Source organism: Sebastes fasciatus, chromosome 7, assembly GCF_043250625.1.
Source record: "Sebastes fasciatus isolate fSebFas1 chromosome 7, fSebFas1.pri, whole genome shotgun sequence".
NCBI lineage: Eukaryota > Metazoa > Chordata > Actinopteri > Perciformes > Sebastidae > Sebastes > Sebastes fasciatus.
This window is the reverse complement of record NC_133801.1, coordinates 25,199,500-25,221,909: the sequence shown is the minus strand read 5'-3', so window position 1 is coordinate 25,221,909 and position 22,410 is coordinate 25,199,500. Positions and strand designations below refer to the sequence as shown.

The 22,410-nt window shown below is 39.8% G+C and overlaps 2 protein-coding genes across 2 annotated transcripts in view; both read right to left on the bottom strand.

The window, feature by feature from the left end:
• The window catches only part of nxn (nucleoredoxin), a 67,031-nt gene extending 50,211 nt beyond the window's left edge, over window positions 1-16,820 (bottom strand). The window contains exon 1 of the mRNA XM_074639915.1: window positions 16,316-16,820. Coding sequence (XP_074496016.1) covers window positions 16,316-16,624 — 309 coding nt within the window. The 5' untranslated portion in view covers window positions 16,625-16,820. The remainder of the gene's footprint in view (window positions 1-16,315) is intronic.
• A 2,091-nt stretch (window positions 16,821-18,911) lies between these two features.
• txndc17 (thioredoxin domain containing 17) lies at window positions 18,912-22,191 on the bottom strand. Its single transcript, XM_074639914.1, has 4 exons — window positions 21,948-22,191; window positions 21,693-21,774; window positions 19,963-20,038; window positions 18,912-19,730 (listed from the first exon to the last, which is right to left on the bottom strand). The coding sequence occupies exons 1-4, from the start codon at window positions 22,090-22,092 to the stop codon at window positions 19,662-19,664; spliced, it is 372 nt and encodes a 123-aa protein (XP_074496015.1). The 5' UTR covers window positions 22,093-22,191; the 3' UTR covers window positions 18,912-19,661.
• Window positions 22,192-22,410: the final 219 nt, after the last annotated feature.

Here is a 22,410-nt window from a genome sequence, read left to right as displayed (position 1 = left end):
ATGTTTTACTGGCATCCACTTTCAGTCCAAAATGGCGGAAGCATAGCTTTGCTGCTGGGCGCTGATGTTTCAATGGAACTTCTTGGCAATATACGTTCTTTGTTGCAGTAACAGAATCTTGATTCATATTTGATCAGCGCTGCCTAGTGTGACCAGAGTTTGCGAGTGATTGACAGCTGGCCAGAGACTGCTCGGCTCTGATTGGTTGTTTTGGTTCAGACGCAGAGAAAACTTGCAAATGCCATTAGGAGAGCTAGGAGGCGGCAGAGGAACATGATTTTTTCACAGATGATCCGTCTCATGCACTACTGTCAGGATAAAGTGACAAAAAATATTTTAAGAACTTAATCATATTTGCTCAAAGTCACCTACTGCAGCTTTAATATAATATACCCTCTTGTTCTATTTCGTCAAGGTTCACGGCACTACTCTGACTCCAGCAGACTCGAGTTCGAAGTGGTCACACTCGAGAAACCCCCAGTGTGTTATTACCTAATATTCCAGGGCAGTGTGTGGTACACCCATTTCTCAAAAAACCTGGCAACTAACCGGCCACAAAAGACATGCAATCTGTTATCTCTATCCACGAACTTACACAAACCGCTCTGCTTTCCGCGGAAATATTCGGAGCTTTGAGGCCGCGCCAGGTATTTAACTTGGCTCTGCTTTCACTTTGTGAGAATGGATAAAGGAAGAACATGTTCAAAAAGGGAGGCCTAGAAAGCAAGGGAATGTACAGTCAGTCCACACCTTTATTCCCAAAGCATTATGCATTGTTCTGTACTTCAAACTGTCAAGTCCTTCGGTTCGGAGCCTCTGCCTTGTGGGGATGGCTTAAAAAACAGAAAAAAATAATAGCCTGGTAGCACGAGTGATGTCAAATGCTGCTTTCATATTTTGTGATTATACTCTGATGCCAGTAATTAGAGAGTGTAATTACAGTATACATTATGAGCATATCTCCACCCCGCATGTAGAGCCCTACCCTGATTTTTTTTCTCTCACCACAGCAAAGTAAAAGAGGATTCCTCGCATTCGCTCGGCCTTTCACGCTTAAAGAAGTCCAACTGAGGGAAAGCAGAAGTTCATAAAGCACCTGTGAGAGAATTTTGACAGCCTTGCAGAAAGCTCCGGCTATTTAAAACGTATCTTTGCACGAGGTTTCTATCTGCAGTTCATCTCGAGCCGCTCAGACAGAGAACACCTGGAGCAACAAAGCGTTGAGGGGGGATGAAGCGATGAAGTGATGGAGATGCCTTTGTTTCTCGAGGGGTTTTTGGCCACACAGCAGAACTCCGGCGGACAGGAGAGAAATGATTCCACATGTGGGGGGCGGGGGGGTTTACAGCTACACTCTTGAGAAGGAAGCACGGATCAAAACTGTGCCTTCTGGTTTGGGTCTCACCTTTCTCTTTTGAGCCTGGTTTCATTCATAGCAGGAAAACCTACAGTCATATTTTCATTCTTTGCAACAATAATTCCTCAGTTTTATGCCCTCCCTTTCGGTCTTTTAAAAACATAATTCAGACCTCCGGCTCTTGCTGCGCACCATAATTATATGATAGATGAAAAGGGAGGAGGAGGAAAAAGGTATATGACTTGGCAGAAAAGACACATTCCTGACATGAAACCTTCATCTGGCTTTTCGTTCTGCTTCAGTTCATCAGCTTTGCAAGCTTCTTACGGGGGATTGTATGCACACAAACACTCGGCTATTGATGCGGCTACGTTAAAGACACTTAATGATGCCAGTGTAGTCTATATTCCACCTTTAGAAAAAAAAGCCGGCTTACTGACCACAACACACAGGCCGGGGGTTGTCAGAGCGGAACCTGCTACCGGTGGACTTAAAGAGCACACCTGCTGCTTCCAAAACCAGCAGCGCTGTCAAATGAGCAGGTGGCGAGTGACATGCTGGTGAGCTGCGGAGCAGAGGGAGGGTTAAGTATTTTGTCTGTGTTTACCCACTCCCTATACGCTCGCACTGTCTCCGGACTCAATTTAACACCTCACAGACTACGAGTCACATCAGCAGGACGGGTTTCGATTTAAGGCTCGTATGCTTTCTGCAAGTTCATTTCCTTCAGAGGAAGAAACCATTAAACATGTGAGCCTCAAGTCCTGTTCACATCTAGGATGACGAGAAAAACGTAAATCGGTTAGATTAGGATAGAGCATCAGTAGAGTTTCAAAAACTGAATGTGTGTGAATGCTTGAGCAACAATGTGACATTATATTTTCATGGCCACCCTCAGGCGAATGGATCTTCTTAAGCTTTAACCAGTCCCTGAAATGGGCCGGTACTCACCAGTACTGAGTATTGGTACTTCTGATTTTTGTCCATATCAGTACCCTTACTTCTTGCATACTTCCACCTCCTGGTGAGACTAGGTGCGCACCCCTAAACACCAACGTAACTGCTAACTCTGTGTAAATAAATAGCTGGCTTAATGCTGAGAAAACAGATGTGATATTTTAAGTTTTTTGTATATATATATATATATACACACACACAGTATATACATTTTATATATATGTATATATATTTATATGTGTACAATTTGATTTGTATCAATAGCTACATAAAGTGTTTATTAACTAAATATACATTTATGTACACATTGTGGAAATGCATGTCATATGTAATGAAATGCATACAAAAACACATTTGAAGTAGGATATATTTCCAAGATATAGGCCACGTATAAATATGAATTTATCCAAGACACTGCGGTGATCATGTCCTGCAACTACTGAATCAGGGTAGTAGCACATTTTTTGGTTCAATTCAGGCACTGGCTCTAACCTTTAAGTGAACAACGCAGGTCTTGTGTGCTAATATCATGTCTCCTCTATCTCTTGACATGCTATTTTTAAAAAAAGGTAGTCATATGACAGTAATAAAACTGTAAGTCGCGATCAGTCCTGACGCCAGACTGAAGTAATTGCATCGGAATTTGATTTGAAGACTTCGTTATTGCTGACTGAAATTGGATGAAATTCAGACATCAAATGTTATTGTGAAGGTTTGCTGCATCTGTATCTGCATCACAATCCTTATGCAACATTTTTAGAATGAACATTTTTTGTTAAAGCTCAATCTAAAAGTGGGAGAAGTGGATATGTGTAATTTTATTTATCACTCAATATAGAATATCCATATAGTAAATCAACTGAGAAACTGTTTATGGCTGAAATAACCAGATGGGAATGTGTGTAAGTTGTCCCACAGTATTGATATATTGCTGAACCCTAGGTAATGACCGTTACTAATATGAATGACTGTTACTAATATGACTATCAGGCTTACTAGTACTACTATTAAGCAAAGTAGCATACCGCATTAAAAGCATAACAAGCACAGATTAAGTCAACATGTAGCTTAACCAAATTCCTGCCATTCTGCTGGCAAAAAAACACCATATACCAACACCATATATTATCAGAATTTGGAGGTTGTTTTGGCTTGTGGTCCATGGGCACCGGCCCAGGTAGCCCAGCTCAACATTTGTACTGGTTGGCACAGTGCTATACATACATACATAAACCAATGTAGCTGCAACAGGGGCAAATAAGTGAATCCTCCACCCCCTTGTCTAGCATGCAAACTACTTTATAATACTACCCTGATGTTACGTTTCCATATGATAAGCCAAACAAAACCAGGCACTATGGAAGTTGCACCAAATATAACTAACAATATATTCACATTACAATAGCAAATGTGTACAAGATTATGCGCTGAAAGTCTTAAAAAACAGAGAAAACACCACCTCTGAAAATGTGGATACTGCTACTAATATTAGGATGTAAGACTGACTGTCGCCATCAGTCTGTAGGAAAAACAATTTACAGTTTTGAAGTCTATAATTTCATGTTCTTACATCCAAAGAATCTGCCCCAGATAAGGAGCCCTGTGACTTCATTCATGTTATCTTCTCCGCTGCTGCCCTTTGAGAAAACAGCACCAAGCATCATGTGTCTCAACACCGTAGCGAACAATGTGCGGAACTAGAAAGACGCCCGGCCATGATTCTGTGTGTGCCAGTAATCTCTCTTTGAGGCCCCGGCGTCTCTAATTGCCTGGACACTTGTGTCCGAGGGCCGCTCTCGTTCCGCGGTGAAAAGATGAGACCTCTTGTGCTCCTTACAACAGGCTTAAGCTGATAAACCCTTTCATTCAACATGGCCGTGGGATCGGTGCTCCGTGCAAACAGATTGGGTAAAAAAAGACTAATCAAAACAGCGATTAGCCCCCAACACAGAGGCAGAGCTAAGCCACGGCGCAGCCTCAGCAGGGGGTCCACTCTCTCAACCACTAAAAGTGTCTGATGATTTGTGTGAGGCTTTTTCCTGGCGGACGCACTCTCTCGGTGCAACTACACGAGCTGGAATATGTGTGGAATGCATGCGGTGGGGTTTTTTATTGGACAAAGACGTAGCGCAGTTGATTTCAAAATTGGATGTGACACCTGAAGACAGAAAACAGGCCCGCTGATGGTATAAAATCCAAAGCTACTATCCCTCTCACTCAGAGAATCCCTCTCACTCAGATAATCAGCACCTCCCATGACACGCTTGCTTCCTGTCATGGTTAGTGTTTTCATTGAGTCTTCTCTCTAATTTCCCCTCCCATGTTAAAGCCAGCAACATTGCCAGTAGCTCCATATGGACTATCATTTTAACGTTTTAACTTATCCGTTTTGGTTGCCTCCCACGGCTCTCATCGGTGTTGTTGGATTATCTAAAAAAAACGAACAATACCTGCCCAGCACCAAGTGGCACACAGAACATATAGTGGAGCATTTAGCAGCTAAAGAGCCAGATATTTCTCACAGGAATTGGTGGAGACCAAAACAGAGCAAAAAAAGAAAGAAAGAGGATCGTGTCTAAAAGGCAACCCATTAGTTGGGAAAATATTGCGAGATGGTTAAGGTTAGGCATTGATCTTGAATAGTTATGGTTAAGATGGGTCATTGGGCAGCGAGTCTCGCAAGAGCTTTTGCAAGTTTTTGCACAGATTTCGCAATTTGCGAAGTTACCTTCTAGACACGACCAAGAGTGTGAATCTTGGCTCCATGTCTCCGGGATGTGCAAAATGTGTTTGCTAATATCTTCGCCTCACCATATTAACTTTATAAGGTATGTGACAATGTTTTGTTAACAGCTTGTTGCAGTGCTCAAAATCATTTTTTACATTTTTTTAATTAATTCAATATTTAATTAACTCTGCAGTTACGTAGGTCAAGTATTCTTACATCATTTGCATTTCAAAAGAGAGAGACGTTCACTAAGACGCCAGAAAGGTCACTGTTGAAGCCAATATTTATAGAATTGGGAAATGTATGAACATATAGTGCTCCCAGCAGTAATATAAAAAAAGATACTGTTGTACACACTGAAATAATGAGACTCTAATTTTACTCCAGGATGGCCTAATTTTTTCTACAAAAAGAAACAAACAACTGATGTCATCAGAATAATGAGAAAGATACGGTAATCACATATAATATCTACAAACAGTACAATTATCATCACTAAAGAAAACCCAAATTACTACATACAGTAACTGGCATACACAGGTTACACCTATTACTGTATTATTATTGTACTTCACCACAGACTTTCAGTGCCAGTAAATATTGTGCAGCCAGCTGAAAAATAAGCCCAGCTTCAAATTGTTAATGTAATGCTACTGATAATACAACAGCGTGAATCAATTTATTGGCAACACCGCAGCACCATTATTTGTTTTCCAGATTAGCTTGCCCACCGGTGACCTTGAGTAATAGCTCACAAATGTATTCTAAAGAATCACGTGACTTGGGCGTGCACACACACGCCATGACAGATACCGACTGGAAATATCAACATATCCATTTGTCCAAGTAGATATAATGTGCAATTATGCGGAGAGCGTGTTGTTGCAGTGGTGTCGAATGACACAGCAAGGCTCAGTAAACTCAGTGAACCTGGCTGCAGACGGTTTTTGGATGTTTAGATTAAATAATCAAAATAGAAACACATTAAAATCATCCAAATTCAAGAACGCTTGTTTGTGTGTGCGATCTCTTGGAGGAGCAGGGGATGGGTGCGCCTGGGAGCGATTCCAAGTGTTATTATAAAATATAATGAGCAAACTACAGGCCATGAGATCCGCTTCAGCCAGACTCTCCTCCATTTTTCTCCACTTTTACTTAACGCAACATGCCAACTTAGCAAGGACAGCATTTAAATTAGCTACACAACTCTTGAGCTGCTGAGCTCTGACAAAAAGTACTTTAGAAGATTGCTTTACTTATAATTCTTGGTTCTTTCAGCAACTGTTAAAACTCTTAACTTGCTATCATGCTACGCCATGAAAACGAAAAAGAGCTGATTCAATATTTTGGAAAAGATTCTGCTCTTCCGAGTGACCTTTTTAGACATGATGATATATCCTCAGCAGACTTATTATCCTGTAGGAGATTAACAGCTCACTGAAGGAGCAAAGTGAGGATCAACCAACCAATCTGAATTAAGTACAATCAGCAATGTGGATATATTTCTCCATTTTTTTTTTTACATGCACATAAATGCATTGAAACAGTAAAAAAAAAAGGGCATATGTGAACAAGCAAAGGTAGAATTAAAAAGAAGAATGGGTGACTGGGAGTGGAGACTGGGCGCTGGAGTGCAAGTTTCCCCTCAGCTGTCAAAAAGACTGTGACAGAGTGCTATTTCTGGATTTTAATATTGTTCAGTTTCCTCTGGTTCTCAGTGAACATCTTCAGTCTGTCTGTTGCTGAGTGACTGGGGGTTGGTGGGTGCGTGAGTGAGTGCATGCTGACACATTGATGTCACCGACGAGACGTGGCATATTGAAAATACTATCCAGTTATACTGTCAATACTTCATTAAGGGAATAACTCAACGTTTTAGGAAATATGCCTGTTCACTTCATGCATGACCACTGGTCTGATACTGAAGATATCACAGCTTTATAACCCTCTTCATCCCTATCCGTTCATGCCATTTACAACATTCCTTTTTCCAGTCTTGCTTATCATAAAGTTGAAAACCATAAAATGAAAGCCAGATGATCTTCATCCTTCTACAGTATATCACGATAAATGTTTAATATGGAAAATCATGTAGAGTTGTCTCACAAATCGATCCACAACATTAAAATCCCACGACGCCATTACATTACAGTGGCAGACAATAAATAAGATACGCTGCGTTGCCCTTGAGTCTCACATTAAATCTATCTTTTTATTTCCTTGAAGATGTGGGCTGCCCACAAAGCCCATCAGAGCAGAGTGGAGTGGTTTTCTCCTTCCACATACTCTCTTAGCCTGACGGAGTGTCTATACCATCTCTTTTCACTCTCTGACTTTATATACACACACACACGACTACTAGTCCTTCCCTCACATCACAGCACAACAGTTAATGTGCATCAGTGGCTCCCATCCTTTTGTTTGACATCCCCCCCATCATCCCTACAGAGTACCCCTTCATCAACCCCACTCGTCATGTTCATCTCAGTTGACTTTAAAGTGGATGTTAAATCACACTACAGAAAAGTGTTACAATAATACATTAAATACTATAAAACTGTTACAATCATTTTTTTTTATAGTAACAGTAGTAGTAATAGTATTGGTGAATTAAGTTAAACTGTTTAAGTCTGGTCACGTTTGCATTCCTGCCACACTCAACAGCAGCTGGATATTTCAACCAGTTATTCATTACTTTTAGCTAACTATTTCAAGACTTTATCCAAATACTTTAGTGAACTATTTCAACCATTTATCGAAATATTTATAGCTAACTATTTCAAGTGTTTATCCAAATATTTTAGCTGACTATTTCAACCATTTATCAAAATATTCTAGCGAACGTTTTCAACCATTTATCCATTATTTTAGCTAACTATTTCAACTGTGTGTGCATTACTTTCATCACACCAATTTATAATCCAAACTGGATGCTTATTCTCCTCCAAAACACAAATTTGTGTAGTGGACATGTCTATTATTTTTAAATCAGTTGAGCTACTCCACAATCTTTCCACAACTGCAGAGAGGTATCCCCTGGATAACTGGTTGGGAATAACCAATGCGCACAATTTAAGTGTAAGCACAGTATACAACAACAAAATATAGTTATTGGCAACATTACAGAAAACAGCCTTGCACTCGAGAACTCAAGCTACCTTTTTTCCCTCACTTTTGTTAGACTGCGTGCTTGTCACTTGCAAGATAAAAAATCCCTTCACCACATGCACCAGCTAAACTGTAGGCAAGACAGCGGGTCCGGTGCCAGCGTGCCATGCTACACGCTGAGACAGTGGGTCTCTTTGTATGGCGGGCTTCTTTTCAGGCAGGAGCTGCAGGAGCACTTACACTTGGTTGAAAACACCACAGCGAGGGGGGGGGTTTACAGCTTGCATATACACAACAGCGCTTCCATCCTGGGGAGCGGGGTGGTGGTGGTGGTGGTCACACGGAAGGGAAAGGGGTTATCGTCCAAGGGGAAACTTGTCACGCCAGAAATGGTCATACTATGAATAAATTTACATCAAATCAACACTGCCACTCACTGATGGAGCAGATATCCTCCTGAAGGAGATAGGTTTCATCGAGTGTCACAGATAAAGATGAAAATCTGCAGTGAGTGTAGACAGAACCAAAGCGTGCATCCGTCATTGTGTCTTTTTCATTTAGCTTAAGAAATATGATCAGTGGTGATGATGAGGGGAAAACTGGGCAATCACAAAGAGAGCCAACATTCAATCTAGGAGAGATAACAAAAGGGAGACGGAAGACAGCTCTGGATGGCAGGATGCCCCTGGGGCGGCTATGCTGTTATTATGTTGGAGGGGGCTGCTGAGCTGTGGTGTGGGGCAATTAGAGACCGGAGGATTGAGTGGGGGAGGGTCCAGGCACAACAACCCGTCCATGAAGGAACAAACCTCCCGGATACAGCATTAAAAAAAACAAAAAAGAAAGAAACACACAGCAGATGATGGTGGATTTATGAATTGAAATAACAACCATCTGCTTATTTCCATGGAAATTTCTGCTTTCCTGTCATCAGTACAATCCAAAAATGACTATCGAGCATGCTGAACTTTATGCTGCACTGGTTTGGATGATTTGACTGGCAAGTATGTGACAAACGGGCTGGTTTTTGGGGTAATGTGCGCAGGGCGAGCGCATGAATCATCTGTTGTTCTCGTCGAGAGCTACTGCAGACGCTGCGGTGAACACATTAGCCACGTCTATTATCTTTAACGTCACTCCGCTTTTTGGAAAAAGTCCTGACTGAAAAAACCCACACAGAGTCCAGGAGGAGCGGTCCAGCTGGAGAACGGTGGGGACAAAAGAGGAAAAGTCAATCCCAGAGTATCGTTTCAGAGGTCTGTGGACCGCAGACAGAGGTCGAAGCCTTTACAGCTATTGTGTGTTGTCTTCCAAACGGGTAGATAACGGAAGTGAAAACAGATTGAGTTGCAACAGGGAATGATTTTTTTTTTTACAAGACACACAGCGCGACTGTTCCCTAAACTCTCACTTGGGTAACTTAAGCTTCCGAATTTCACCTCTGATGAGATCTCTATTGTCGCCTCTCATAATATTACAGATCTCCCAGTAAAGGAGGACACAATGGGCAGTGAAAGGAGACAGTAACACAAGCTCGGTGGTGTGAGATGTTTAACAGTTGGCATTGCCAAGTATCCTGAGCCCTCACAAACACACACTGTTTCCATGCCCTCTGGCCCTGAGCGACTCCGGCGTAGCAGGTGTCTGCCCACATTCTTTACATAAGCTCTTGTCAAACATGGCGCACGGCAACAAGGCCTCACAGCTGCAGCACAATGGAGTCACATTAAACTACAGCATGGCAGCCAGGCGTGCACACTTCAAGCCGGAGTCAAGGTAACAGTCTCTGCAAGGTCAGCTTACCAAAACTCAAAAAAAAGTAAGCAGAACACAAAACCCAAATATACTGTATAAATAGTAGGGCTGTCAATCGATTCCAATATCTAATTGCGATTAATCGCATGATTGTCCATAGGTTATCATGAATAATTGCATAATGAATCACATTTCTTATCTGTTCAAAATGTACCTTAAAGGGAGATTTGTCAAGTATTTAATACTCTTATCAACATGGGAGTGGGTTAATATGCTTGCTTTATGCAAATATATGTTTTTATTCATTATTGGAAATAAATTAACACCACAAAACAATGACAAATATTGTCCAGAAACCCTCACAGGTACTGCATTTAACATAAAAAAATATGCTTAAGTTATCACATGGTTACCTGAAGCCCAACAGGCAACAACAGCTGTCAGTGTGTCAGTGTGCTGACTTGACTATGACTTGACCCCAAACTGCATGTGATTATCATAAAGTGGACATGTCTGTAAAGGGGAGACTCGTGGGTACCCATAGAACCTATTTTCATTCACATATCTTGAGGTCAGAGGTCAAGGGACCCCTTTGAAAATGGCCATGCCAGTTATTCCTCGCCAAAATTAAACGTTTAAAGTTTGGAGAGTTATTTAGCCTCCATCATGACAAGCTAGTATGACAATCAATTCCTTTTCTAGTTTCATAAGATACCAGAATCCTCACTCTAGCTTCAACACTGAGCCTACTACAGCTTTAAAAATCGCAGGTTGCGTTAAAGAAATTAGTGGCGTTAAAACGAAAATGCGTTATTTGTCGTGTTAACTTTGACAACCTTACATTTATATAACAACTTTGTTGTCCTAGGTTGATACACTGGTGCTGAAGTGATCCATATTCACAGCTAGTGTTGAGGCCGTTGAGCCGACACAAAACAAACATTGCATATATCCAATCAGTTTAAAAAAAAAAAAGAAAAAGAAACCCACAAAATCATACCTGAAACGCAAAATGCAGAGATGCAATTAAATAAATTGCTTGATGAATGTCTGTAGCACTTCCCGTACTTTCTTGTTGTGTCATAGTATGTAATTTAAACAAAATTACTATCCAGCTACAGGTATTATGCCGACACACAACTTCCTTTGCCTAAATCTAAGGCAGGCCCCTGCAGTAAGTATTGTTGACCTGAGCCACGTTGGAGGAAGTAAAAAGGCCCTTATTGTTAAGCCAGAAAACCCCTGTATCACAATTTAGTTTGGCTATTAGAAACTTGAAAAAGAAAGATTCAAATCTGTGTTGGCAATCATGTTATATTAAAGTAAAATATATTCTAAATGTTTGCATGTAAATAGAATAAAGCACTGATTACACATTTCCAGGGGGGTTACTAATCATTAAAAGAAATTTAATCAACTTTAGGTTAAGTGTTCTTTTAAGGGTTTCATGAGTCATCTAATCAGCCAGGGTCAAATGCCTTGAAGTGAGGATTATCTTATTTTCCATTTAGTCCCAGAGCCAACTTCATATTAGGCTACTTAAAAGCCTCTGTACTTTGATCAGAGTTCAGGAATCTAAAAGAGAGTGCCACGGTCTCAGGTTCACAGCTTTATTTGGTAGATTAGACCATGTTTGTTAGACCACCCTCATCTACTGTATGTTGGTGTCCTGCTGCATTGAGTGACATCATCCTTAATTAACCATCCTGAGATGAATCACAGTCTTTGGATCTCATGCGTTCTGCATGTTTTTCAGATGATCTATTAATTTCACTTCCAATTGCCTTTGATTTATTACCGTTAAGGAGCAGGCGGAAATGTTATTCTTTCCTTACTACCCAACCTGGTGATCTCAAAGACCTCAGTTTGATATCCCCCGCTGACGTTTGTTCCCACGAGCTGGAGCACAGGGCATGCTGAGCAGAAGCTGGTGACGAACACATCCTCTCTGAATCCTACAATTACATTTCTAAAGCTCTCCATTACAGATGTTCCACATCACAGGAGCCTCAGAAAATGTCACATCCTCCGTTGACGTTATTAGCCCACGCTGCGCGAGTGCAAAGAAGAAAACATCTAACGATACAGGCCCACAAAAAAACTGACTGATCAAGAAGAGGGATTACCACCTGCAGATAAAACGCTTCGGGGCCCCTTTCCAAGTCATTTTCTTACTTTCACAGTGCGAGGGAGCTATGATGGGCTGGACACGCTGCAGTTTTCAGCAGAGCAGTGGCATATTGATGAAAGACGTCCTCAGCCCCCTCTCTGAAGCCCCTTGCACCCTCAGCCCCCTGGCTGCGGGCCCAGTGAGCGGGCGTCCTGCCTCTGGGGGCCGGCTACAGAGCAGAACCGCCGACCAGGAGGACTTCTTGAACAAGAGGCCTTTCTCTCAGCGCGATGTGATCCCCCTTCCTCCTCCTCCTCCTCCTCCTCCTCTTCCTCCGACTCCTGCAGGAGCAGCTCTGGCAGCATCTTAGCTTGTTCTCCCCCCCCTCTTTGGTCAAGTTTTTCACATCGCGTTGGCCGAGGCTTTAATTGATTTACATGGAACTCTCTCGCTCCTGCTGCACAAGCCCATGTAAGGCAGTGCCAGCAAGCCGACCCAGCCAGACAGCTGGTCGTCCCTGGACGACAAGCAGACGTCCACTCACCGAGGACGTGCTATTTGAGGATTCCCCAATACAAAACCTCTATGCTGTTCAGAAACAATGTTCTGACCTCTTTGTCTATCAAATAAGAAAGCCTACTGACATGCACACGAGGAAATAACTAAATGAAATCCTTTGGCACACTAGATCTATAGGCCAATTACACTTTTCAGTCTATTTATGTTGGTTACAAAAACCACCAGACATCACAGCTTCCACCTTTTTTTCCAAGGACCAGATTAAATAAAGACCGGCCTTGACTTTCAGCTAACAACACCAGACTTTCCTTTCTCTCTGTATTTAATCAAGAATATTATCCCTTCTTGATTAAATACACATTTCCTGCAACAGGAAGGCCTGGATAACCCCTGAGTAGAAAGGAAAAGAGGAAAGGCAGCCTCCAGTGAGAGATAGCCAAGTCAGTACAGAGTAGAGGAGGGAGGAGGAGGAGGAGGAGGAGGAGGAGGAGGAGGAGGAGGTACAGTCAGAGATTCTTAGGTGGGCGGCGAGGCTCTGAAAGACTGAAGAGAAATAGCATCCTTCAGGGGGATGAGATCGGCTTGCACCAAGTCAAATAGAAAGAAAAGAGGAGAGGTGAGAGGGCCACTTAAGTCTCTGCAGACCGGCAACATCGACACGGCCCTCCGCTGGGTCAACATCTGTCGATACACATACAGTAGATCCTCTTCAGTCCCATTCAGACATGCCAAGACATCTTCAGCTGACTATATCTTCTTCTGTTACTCAGCACCAAATGTTGTCCAATTGCATCACCAGCTGACTTCACACTTCTTCATTTGCCAAATATGAATCTCACACTTGAAGCAGACACATCTAATTATAACCAAAATATTAAAAATGTGTGCATTTTTTTGTCCTGAGTTGACCACCTCGTGTTCCACCAACACACGTAAATCCCCACACAATAGGCAATTAATTAGGGCTGCCACTAACAATTATTTTCATATTCATATGTTTTGATTAGCTGATTCATTGTCGTCTAAAAAAAATGTCAGAAACTAATAGAGCGAACAATATCCATTTTTATATTCCAGCCTAATTTGATGTATTCATAAAGCTTGTTTTATTCCATTAACAGTCCAAATATATTATTAACTTTACTTTATCATATGAAAAGCAGCAAATCCTCACATCTAGAGCTGGAACAAGCTCGCTTTTTTTGCCTGAAAAATGACTATAATCGATCATCAAAATAGTTGCCAATTCATTTTCTGTTGATCGACTAATCATTGCAGCTCTACGACTAGTTAAACCAACAATATCCAGAAGGAAAATAAGGGAAAATCAACTTCCTGAATTAGGAAATAAAAAGATAAACAGCAACTATTTTGATGGGAGAAAAGGCTGCAATATAAATTAATGCACCGATTCCAGCATACATATGTGTACCATTATAATAAAACTGAAACATGCATAAATCACAAATGAACTAGTGGATGATAAGGGGTAACGACACGCTCTGCATGCCTCTGCAAGATGTCACATTTATAAAATAGTGTGAGCTGCTGATGCTCACATGTATTCCACTGCTGTGTTATAATGGTGAGAGAGAGAGAGAGAGAGAATAGGCCGAAAGGTTGGACGAAGCCCAAACTGAACCCAAACTGCAGGCCTCTGCAAAACACAGACACACAACACTGTGCTGCTCTATTCTCACAAGGCCCCAGACAGCCAATAGACCACCGACAACAGCGTGAACAATGGTCGTGTTGATGCCACAGATATTCACCACCAGCAGATATAGAAACACAATAATAACGCTGCTGCTGCTGCACTGTGGCGATGGACGTGCTCCGCCCCAGACGACAACAAGACAACCCCCCACCATCATCATCATCATCATCATCATCTCTGAGCCTCGCTCACGCCTGGACTTCATTATGAGGTGGAACGGAAATCATCATGGGCAATCTGAAAGAATTTACAAGACAATGATGCAGTCATGCCTCACCGACACAAAGAGCAGTTAGGGTGGAAATGGCTGAAAAATATGCATCCTTTCTGACAAAATACAGACCGTTAGAGACGAGATTTTATACCACTAAGGTTTTTATACACATATTGTATAACAGTGAACAAAATATTATTATTTGCCTTTTTTTTTAAATGTTATTTCCTCTTAAAAGTATAATCAGGCCTTATCTTAAAAAGCAAAGGGGTCAAAATCTTCTTTACCATTTTTTTTTGCCAATTTTGAATCCATAGCAATCCATGTTACTGTGCAAACTAAATCAGCATTCACCGACATGCACGACTGATACGATGCAAATACAAACTGACCACAAAATCTGTGTTTATCTGCAACTACATTTAGATTCAGTGACAGAGAAAGAGAGCTGTGCTGCAAACAGAAGGCTGGGATGGCCCATGATGACATCCTGCAGCACACACACACACACTTACACAATGTATGTAACATAGAAGACTTTTCTTCATGTTTATGCAGCTGCAAATATCACTTACTAACTGGTAAAGGAAACTCTATACCATATGGATTTTTGTTTATTATTTTTTTTCCATAAAGAACAGTAATTTATCCACAAGATGTTTGTGAGTGATTTCTGTTTTTTGTGGGGCAGTTTTAGCTATGAACAAAAGAAACTATTACAAAATATTAGATTATAGTCAACTTTATAAGGAGATAAATAATACAATTTGATAATAGTAACACCCTAAAATTTTAAATATATTTGCTTTGTGTCTTTCCACTGAAAAGCTAATATTTACAGTACATTTTCAAAATAAAATAACACAGAAAAATAAATCCAAGCTGCCTTAATGATTAAAAAAAAATAAACAAATGTAAAAGTACTTAATAAATCAAAGTACTGAACTAAAAATCCTCCAAGCACTGCATTGTTGACACCATCAGGAAAGTTATATAGATGAGATGATGGCAGAATAAAAAGGCCTTCACTGGGCAGACTACATGGATTATAGGATAGATGCAAAAAAATAACAGTGCTCTGAAATGTTTAGCTGCAAAATTATTACGCCAATAACTATTCCTTGAACAGAAATGTTGGTCAGTGGAAAAAACCCCAAAGGATATTATGTCTTTCTTTCCATTTCCTCTCTCTGCTAATAAGTAAGGAATGTCTGGTTTGCCACATTTAGATTATCTTGATACAAATTAAGTCAGGATAAGTAAGGACACATGGTTCCTTCACTATAGCTGCAAGTATTATTATAAAAAGGAGTGAAATATTATTTTTAAAAAAAAATCTCATCAAATGTGTAACCCCTGGCTTTTATTAAATTAGATGTTCTGTGGAATATAGGTTATCAATAATTACATGTACTTAGTTTATAGAGACTATATTCTAAAGATGACAGAAGTCGATTTGAAGTCAGATTTAAGGGAATCTGATTAAAAAGGAGGTTAATGAGGTAAGAAAAAACTATTTAATGACCCAATTTGTAACCCCTGTCTTTATTAAATTAGATGTTCTGTGGAATATGGGTTATCAATAATTAGATTTACTTAGTTTATAGAGACTATATTTTAAAGATGACATAAATCCATTAGAATGAAGTCAGATTTAAGGGGAATCTGATTAAAAAAGGTAAGAAAAAAACAATTTAATGACTCAAATTAAAGCACCTGTGCACTGACAGAAGAAGCACACATGGGCCTACATGTTTTTTTGTTTTCCATCCCACTAAAACACAGTTAAACCTCTTCAGAGAACAGATTTTGGCTGATTTGTGTGTTCCTCTCCATCATCACCATCTTACCTTTTTGTGTCTGTCTTTGAAAGGTAACCCTGGCCATGGCATCTCCTGCAAAAAGTCCTGCCAGTGTTTCTGGTCCTGATCGGACGAGATGAAGACGATTTCCAATTTGTCCTTGTGCTCCGACGCCTTCTTGAACCGGGTGTAAAACTCGCACAGGCTGCCGTTGAACTGCTTGCACGGCGCGTTCAGGCTGCAGCCGAAGAAGAGCCCGACCAGCTGGAGCTTTGAGCCCAGCGACTGCACGTCCACCTCGGCTTTCTCGCTGTTGACGAGCCGCTCCCCGAGCACACTCAACAGAAACTCCGACATCGCTGCGGCTGAACACACAACGTTTACCCTGTTAGCCGAGGCTGCCGTACATGTAAAACCCGCTATGTTTCAGGCGACACCCAGCACTTCCTCCACCTCCAATGTTGGTGGTTTTAGGTGAGCTCTCCCAGCAGCCTCTCTCTGGTGAGGCGTTGCGGTGTGTGTGTGTCACCGCGGCTCCTCGTCCTCCGGTGTGTGAGTGAGAGAGCGCTGTGCAGGAATGCGCTCCGCTTAAAGCGCCCTGACTGAAACAGACCTGGATGCGCTCTTTTCACCACCTCCAAAAGCACTTCAATCATGATGACATCTGGTCATTCTAGCTACAAATATATCACACTTTATCACTTTGTGGATTTTTGATATGTTAAGAATAGAAAATGCAGCTTTTAATGTTTTGAGTTTTATATCCTCAAATTGCTCAATTTCAAGCTATAAAAGCAGCTGGATACTATGTTTGAACTTAAGTGTACATTATGTGATATAAAAATGCTTGGGATGTGTTGATTTAACAAGCTTCATTTAGGAAACTCTACATGAAATGTTTTGCAAATTTCAAAAAAAGATAAGGCTGGGGTAAAACTACACTCTATTCCTGTGGATCTGCTGCCACCTAGTGTTCACTAGGGGAAACTACCTGACTGCAACAAATGTTAAAGTAGAGCAGTTTCAACTACTTCCAAATCACTCACAAACATCTTGTGGATAAATTACTGAAAAGGAACACACTTCAATTAATGATGACATCTGGTTATTCTAGCTACAAATATCACACTTTATTATCGCTATACTAACTGTGGATTTTTTGATATGCTAAGAATAGAAAATGCATCTGAGTTTTGTATCCTCAAATTGGTCAATTTTCAAGCTAAAAAGCAGCTGGATACTATGTTTAAACTCAAATGTACATTGTTTTATATAAAATGCTTTGGGATATGTTAATTTAACATGCTTCATTTAGGAAACTCCACATGACATTTTTTGCAAATTTCAAAAAAGATAAGGCTGGGGTAAAACTACACTCTTATTCCTATGGATCTGCTGCCACCTAGTGTTTACTAGGTGGCAGCTACCTGACTGCAACAAATGTTAAAGTAGAGCAGATTCAACTACTTCCAAATCGTTCACAAACATCTTGTGGATAAATTAGTTTTTTATGCAAAAAAATAATAAACAAAAATCCATATGGTAGAGTTAGTAAGTGATATTTGCAGCTGCATAAACATGAAGAAAAGTCTTCCATGTTACATACATTGTGTATTTATGTGTGTGTGTGTGTGTGTGTGTGTGTGTGTGTGTGTGCTGCAGGATGTCATCATGGGCCATCCCAGCCTTCTGTTTGCAGCACAGCTCTCTTTCTGTCACTGAATCTAAATGTAGTTGCAGATGAGCAAAGATTTTATGGTCTGTTTGTATTTGCATCGTTTCAGTCGTGCATGTCAGTGAATGCTGATTTAGTTTGCACAGTAACGTGGATTGCTATGGATTCAAAATTGGCAAAAAAAAAATGGTAAAGAGGATTTTGACCCCATTGCTTTTTAAGATAAGGCCTGATTATACTTTTAAGAGGAAATCGTATTTAAAGAAAATGGCAAATAATAATACTTTTAACCTTGTTCATGTCATACAATATGTGTATAAAACCATAGTATTACTTCCAAGGTGCATCATGGAGAAGGAAAATAGTCTAAAAATTGTAAAAATAATCCATCCATCCATCTGCAACCGCTTATCCCGTTAGGGGTCGCGGGGGGGCTGGAGCCGATCCCAGCCGACATTGGGCGAAGGCAGGGTACACCCTGGACAGGTCGCCAGTCCATCGCAGGGCTGACACATAGAGACAGACAACCAACCATTCACGCTCACATTCAGCCTACGGGCAATTTTAGAGTCCACAATTAACCTAACCTGCATGTCTTTGGACTGTGGGAGGAAACCGGAGTACCCGGAGAAAACCCACGCTCACACGGGGAGAACATGCAAACTCCACACAGAAGGGTCCCAAGCCGGATTCGAACCTGCAACCCTCTAGCTGTGAGGCACCAGTGCTAACCACTGCACCACCGTGCAGCCCCTGTAAAAAAAAAAAATAATAAAAATAATAATTATGATAAAATAAAATAAAAAAGTAAAAATATATAAAAGTATAATAGTATTAGTAGTAGTATAAATAACAACTCCAAATGTCCATCCCCCAGAACAGAAATGATCCAATAAAAACGTTGTTGTGAGACAAGCACATTTTAAGTTTGTGGCCTTCATCAGAGTCATCATACAACACATTACAACGTTTTATTCTCACATCAAATGTTACTTTATTTGAGTCCTACTGCAAGGTAACAAAAAATGGTCACGTTAAAGACAATCCTGAAATATTTTTTATAATCAGCTAGTGTGTTGGATAGGGCTGCCCCCTCTTAGTCCAGTAGTCGACTAATCTGTCATTTTGGTCTTAGTCGATGAGATTTCTTAAGTCGATTAATCATTTTTAATGATTTTTTCATGCTGAATGACTTATTTCCAAGAAACTTATGAGCACATCTCTGGTAAACACAAGATGTAAAGTGGTACTTTTGTGTGATTCTTTGTGGAGAAACTCAGTTTCACAGATCTGTTGATTAAATCAACTGATCGATTAGTCGACAAAATTGTATGAGTGTTATTCGACTCAGAATTTCTTTAGTCAAGGACAGCTCCGGTGTTAGATTACATTTGAAGAAATGTATAAAGCTAAAATTACAAATCAGGATTGAGTGATTGCACATAAAGCAGCACGAGAAGATAATAGTATGAGTTACATCCATTCTACAGGTTTGTCTTTGTAGATGTTTCAGTATAGAATCAATAATGATTAGCTGTGTCTTATGGGGGATGCTCGTTACTTTGGTTGTAAACTTACACAGTTGATTTGCATCACGTTACAGAAGGAGATGGATCTTGTGTATGGTTGTCAACAATGCTGGAATTGAATGGTGGTAAATATATTACTGTTTAACAGTGGAGAAATTGTGAAATGATGTGACTGGCACCACAGGATCCCTCAGTCTTCGGTGAACATCATCCTCACCAGTTCTGATTTGAAGCACTCTTCCTCCACCAACTTCTGAGGCTGAAACAGGATTACAGGAGGGGTCAATTTACTCCCTCGGCCACTCTAACTACAGTATTATTAAAAGATTATGCTTTTTCATATGCATCATTTTACAAGAAACTGAATGTTACTTGAATTGTATCTCTTATTATCTAATATCTATGGATTTTTCTGTAAAACATTTATAGTAAAACTAAATTTAGTCTAATCCAATGAAAATCCATAAAACAGTCAAGCAGCGTGTTCTTACTGTGCCGTATCGCAGCAGCGTGGGAACTCCACTCAACTTCAGCATCTTCTTGAAGTCATTACTTGAATCCTTCCAACTGAAACATGAAAAAGAACATTATTAGGCAGCTGATATAATCCACCACCAGTATCACATTAGAAAGGGAAAACTGAGGAGGATTTTCTGCTTTCCATCATGAAACTGTATTTGCAAAAACCTGACATTTTTGGGGGGGGAGTAACTGATTATGAAATCTATGAAATAAGCATTATTTGGTACTAGGGCTGGGCGATATGGCCAAAATCTTCTACCCCGAAATATGTAATTTCATATCTCGATAGCGATGTATATCATGATATTAAAGTTATATATGTTAAAGGTTGGTTATACACTTTTTAGCTCCGGATGGATTTGTGGGTTGTAAATAAACTTGGGATGCTGTTCATATATTCAACTTGGGATGTAAATAAATCTGGGATAGTTTTTATATTATATTATATTGTATTATCATTCTATGATATATGAGTTAATAGAGGAGAAGTGAGAAAGGGGTAGGGAAATATAAGATTTTCTTCTACCTACTCCTTTTCGGACACTCTTGTTTTGTTTGTTATTATTTTGTATCTGTTTTTATTTATTTTATGTTCGAAATAAAGTCTTTCATTCATTCATTCATTCATATAGCGTGCTTTCCTGTAATTCAATAAATAAATAGTCTATATGAAATAACCACATGGTAAAGCCTATTTTTATATACTCCTGTTTGAATTAAATACTTGACAAACGAGCAGTTTCTCATTTTAAGAAATTGAGTGCAAAACGAACATAGCAGCTTTAAGTCAAATTATGGAGAAAAATATTATTAATAATATATATATTTATATACATCTACACAGCGTACCATTTCAATTATACAGAAATCCAGACAGTAGTCTATCAAATATGTTTAGTAGCATTATGGCCTTATCAGATCTATTGTTTGCATGCAGATGGTCGACATGTGATACAGATTTATGACTGATGGGGGTAAATATCACAATACCAAAGTCTTTGAAAAGATAATGAAGTTGCTCTGAAAGAAACACTTCTGTCTTGACTAATAAAAGCTTAATGTTTTCTCCAGGCTACCATTCTTTTGTGGTTTATTGATTATTTATATGTATCATAATCATCCTGGTGGTACGAGACTGTCTAGAAATGTCATTAAAGTTTAAAGATGTTATACGTTGAGCTGTGATAATATTTTATAGAGCAGACGATTAAACTGACTGATGATTTAAGTGATAGTTGCAGCCATAATATGGTGTGGTTCATTGATTATTTATATGTATCATAATCATTCCTGGTGGCAGGAGACTTTCGGACTGTCTAGAAATGTAATATTTTACAACGGTGTTCACAGTTACCGGATCTTTAGTTTGTCAGTTGACTAAAAATGTAAATGTGAAATGATCAAGTATACATACTTGTTACTAGTTAGTGGTAAATAATAAGGATAACTTGTCTTCCCATTTCACACTGTTTCAAAATTGCATTATATCAAATCAATTTGGGTGTTTGGCTGCTTGTCAAATTGTAAATCAACAAAGTTTAAAGATGTTATACGTTGAGCTGTGTCATATTTGATAGAGCAGCATGATTAAACTGACTGATCATTTAAGTGATAGTTGCAGCCATAATATGGTGTGATCTCTTGTTTTGTGACAGCACAGTTTGCCATATAAATGAAAGCAGAGTATAATAATACTGACTAGGCTCTTTCTCCAACTTGACAGTAGATGAAGACAGAGCCCTCAGGAAGATGACTCAGCTGTTTTTTAACAATTGGCTCCGCTGAAAAGGGAAGAAGGGAAACTGTTAAAAAATGACTGAATGACAATGCACCACATATAAATACAAATATATAAAGATCATTAAAAGCAAAACAATATCTCACTATCAGAACATGAGCATACATTTCATCTATTACTGACTATATAATATGATACATATGAAGTTACAGTTACCTTTCACACAGTCTGGACACCAGCTATTTCCCTGGGCGTCTTTATTACCAGAGAAATAAGCAAAGATATCCTTTCCTTTCCTCTCAGACACAGCCTGACAGAAGTCTTCATATCCGCGGACATTCACCACCTCGTAGTGGGTCATCGTTTAGACCGGGTTAAAGAGGAAATTAGACTATGAAGCACTAAGAAGTGTTGTCAGTAATATGCTGCTCTTCTGATCACTGATCTGCTAGAAATGGTAGAAATACCCTAAACATGACAGTACCACTTCCGGTCGGTGCAAAGGTTCTTAAAGGGACAGTGTACCTGAAAAGGATTTCTTAATCATTCCATGTTGTTTGTGAAGGGGAAGTTATATCATTTGATTTATATATAAGTTATAGTATTTCACACATTGATAGATAATTCAATAAATGCTTTATTTCTAATAGTAAAACACACTTATTAAAAACGCGGTTGC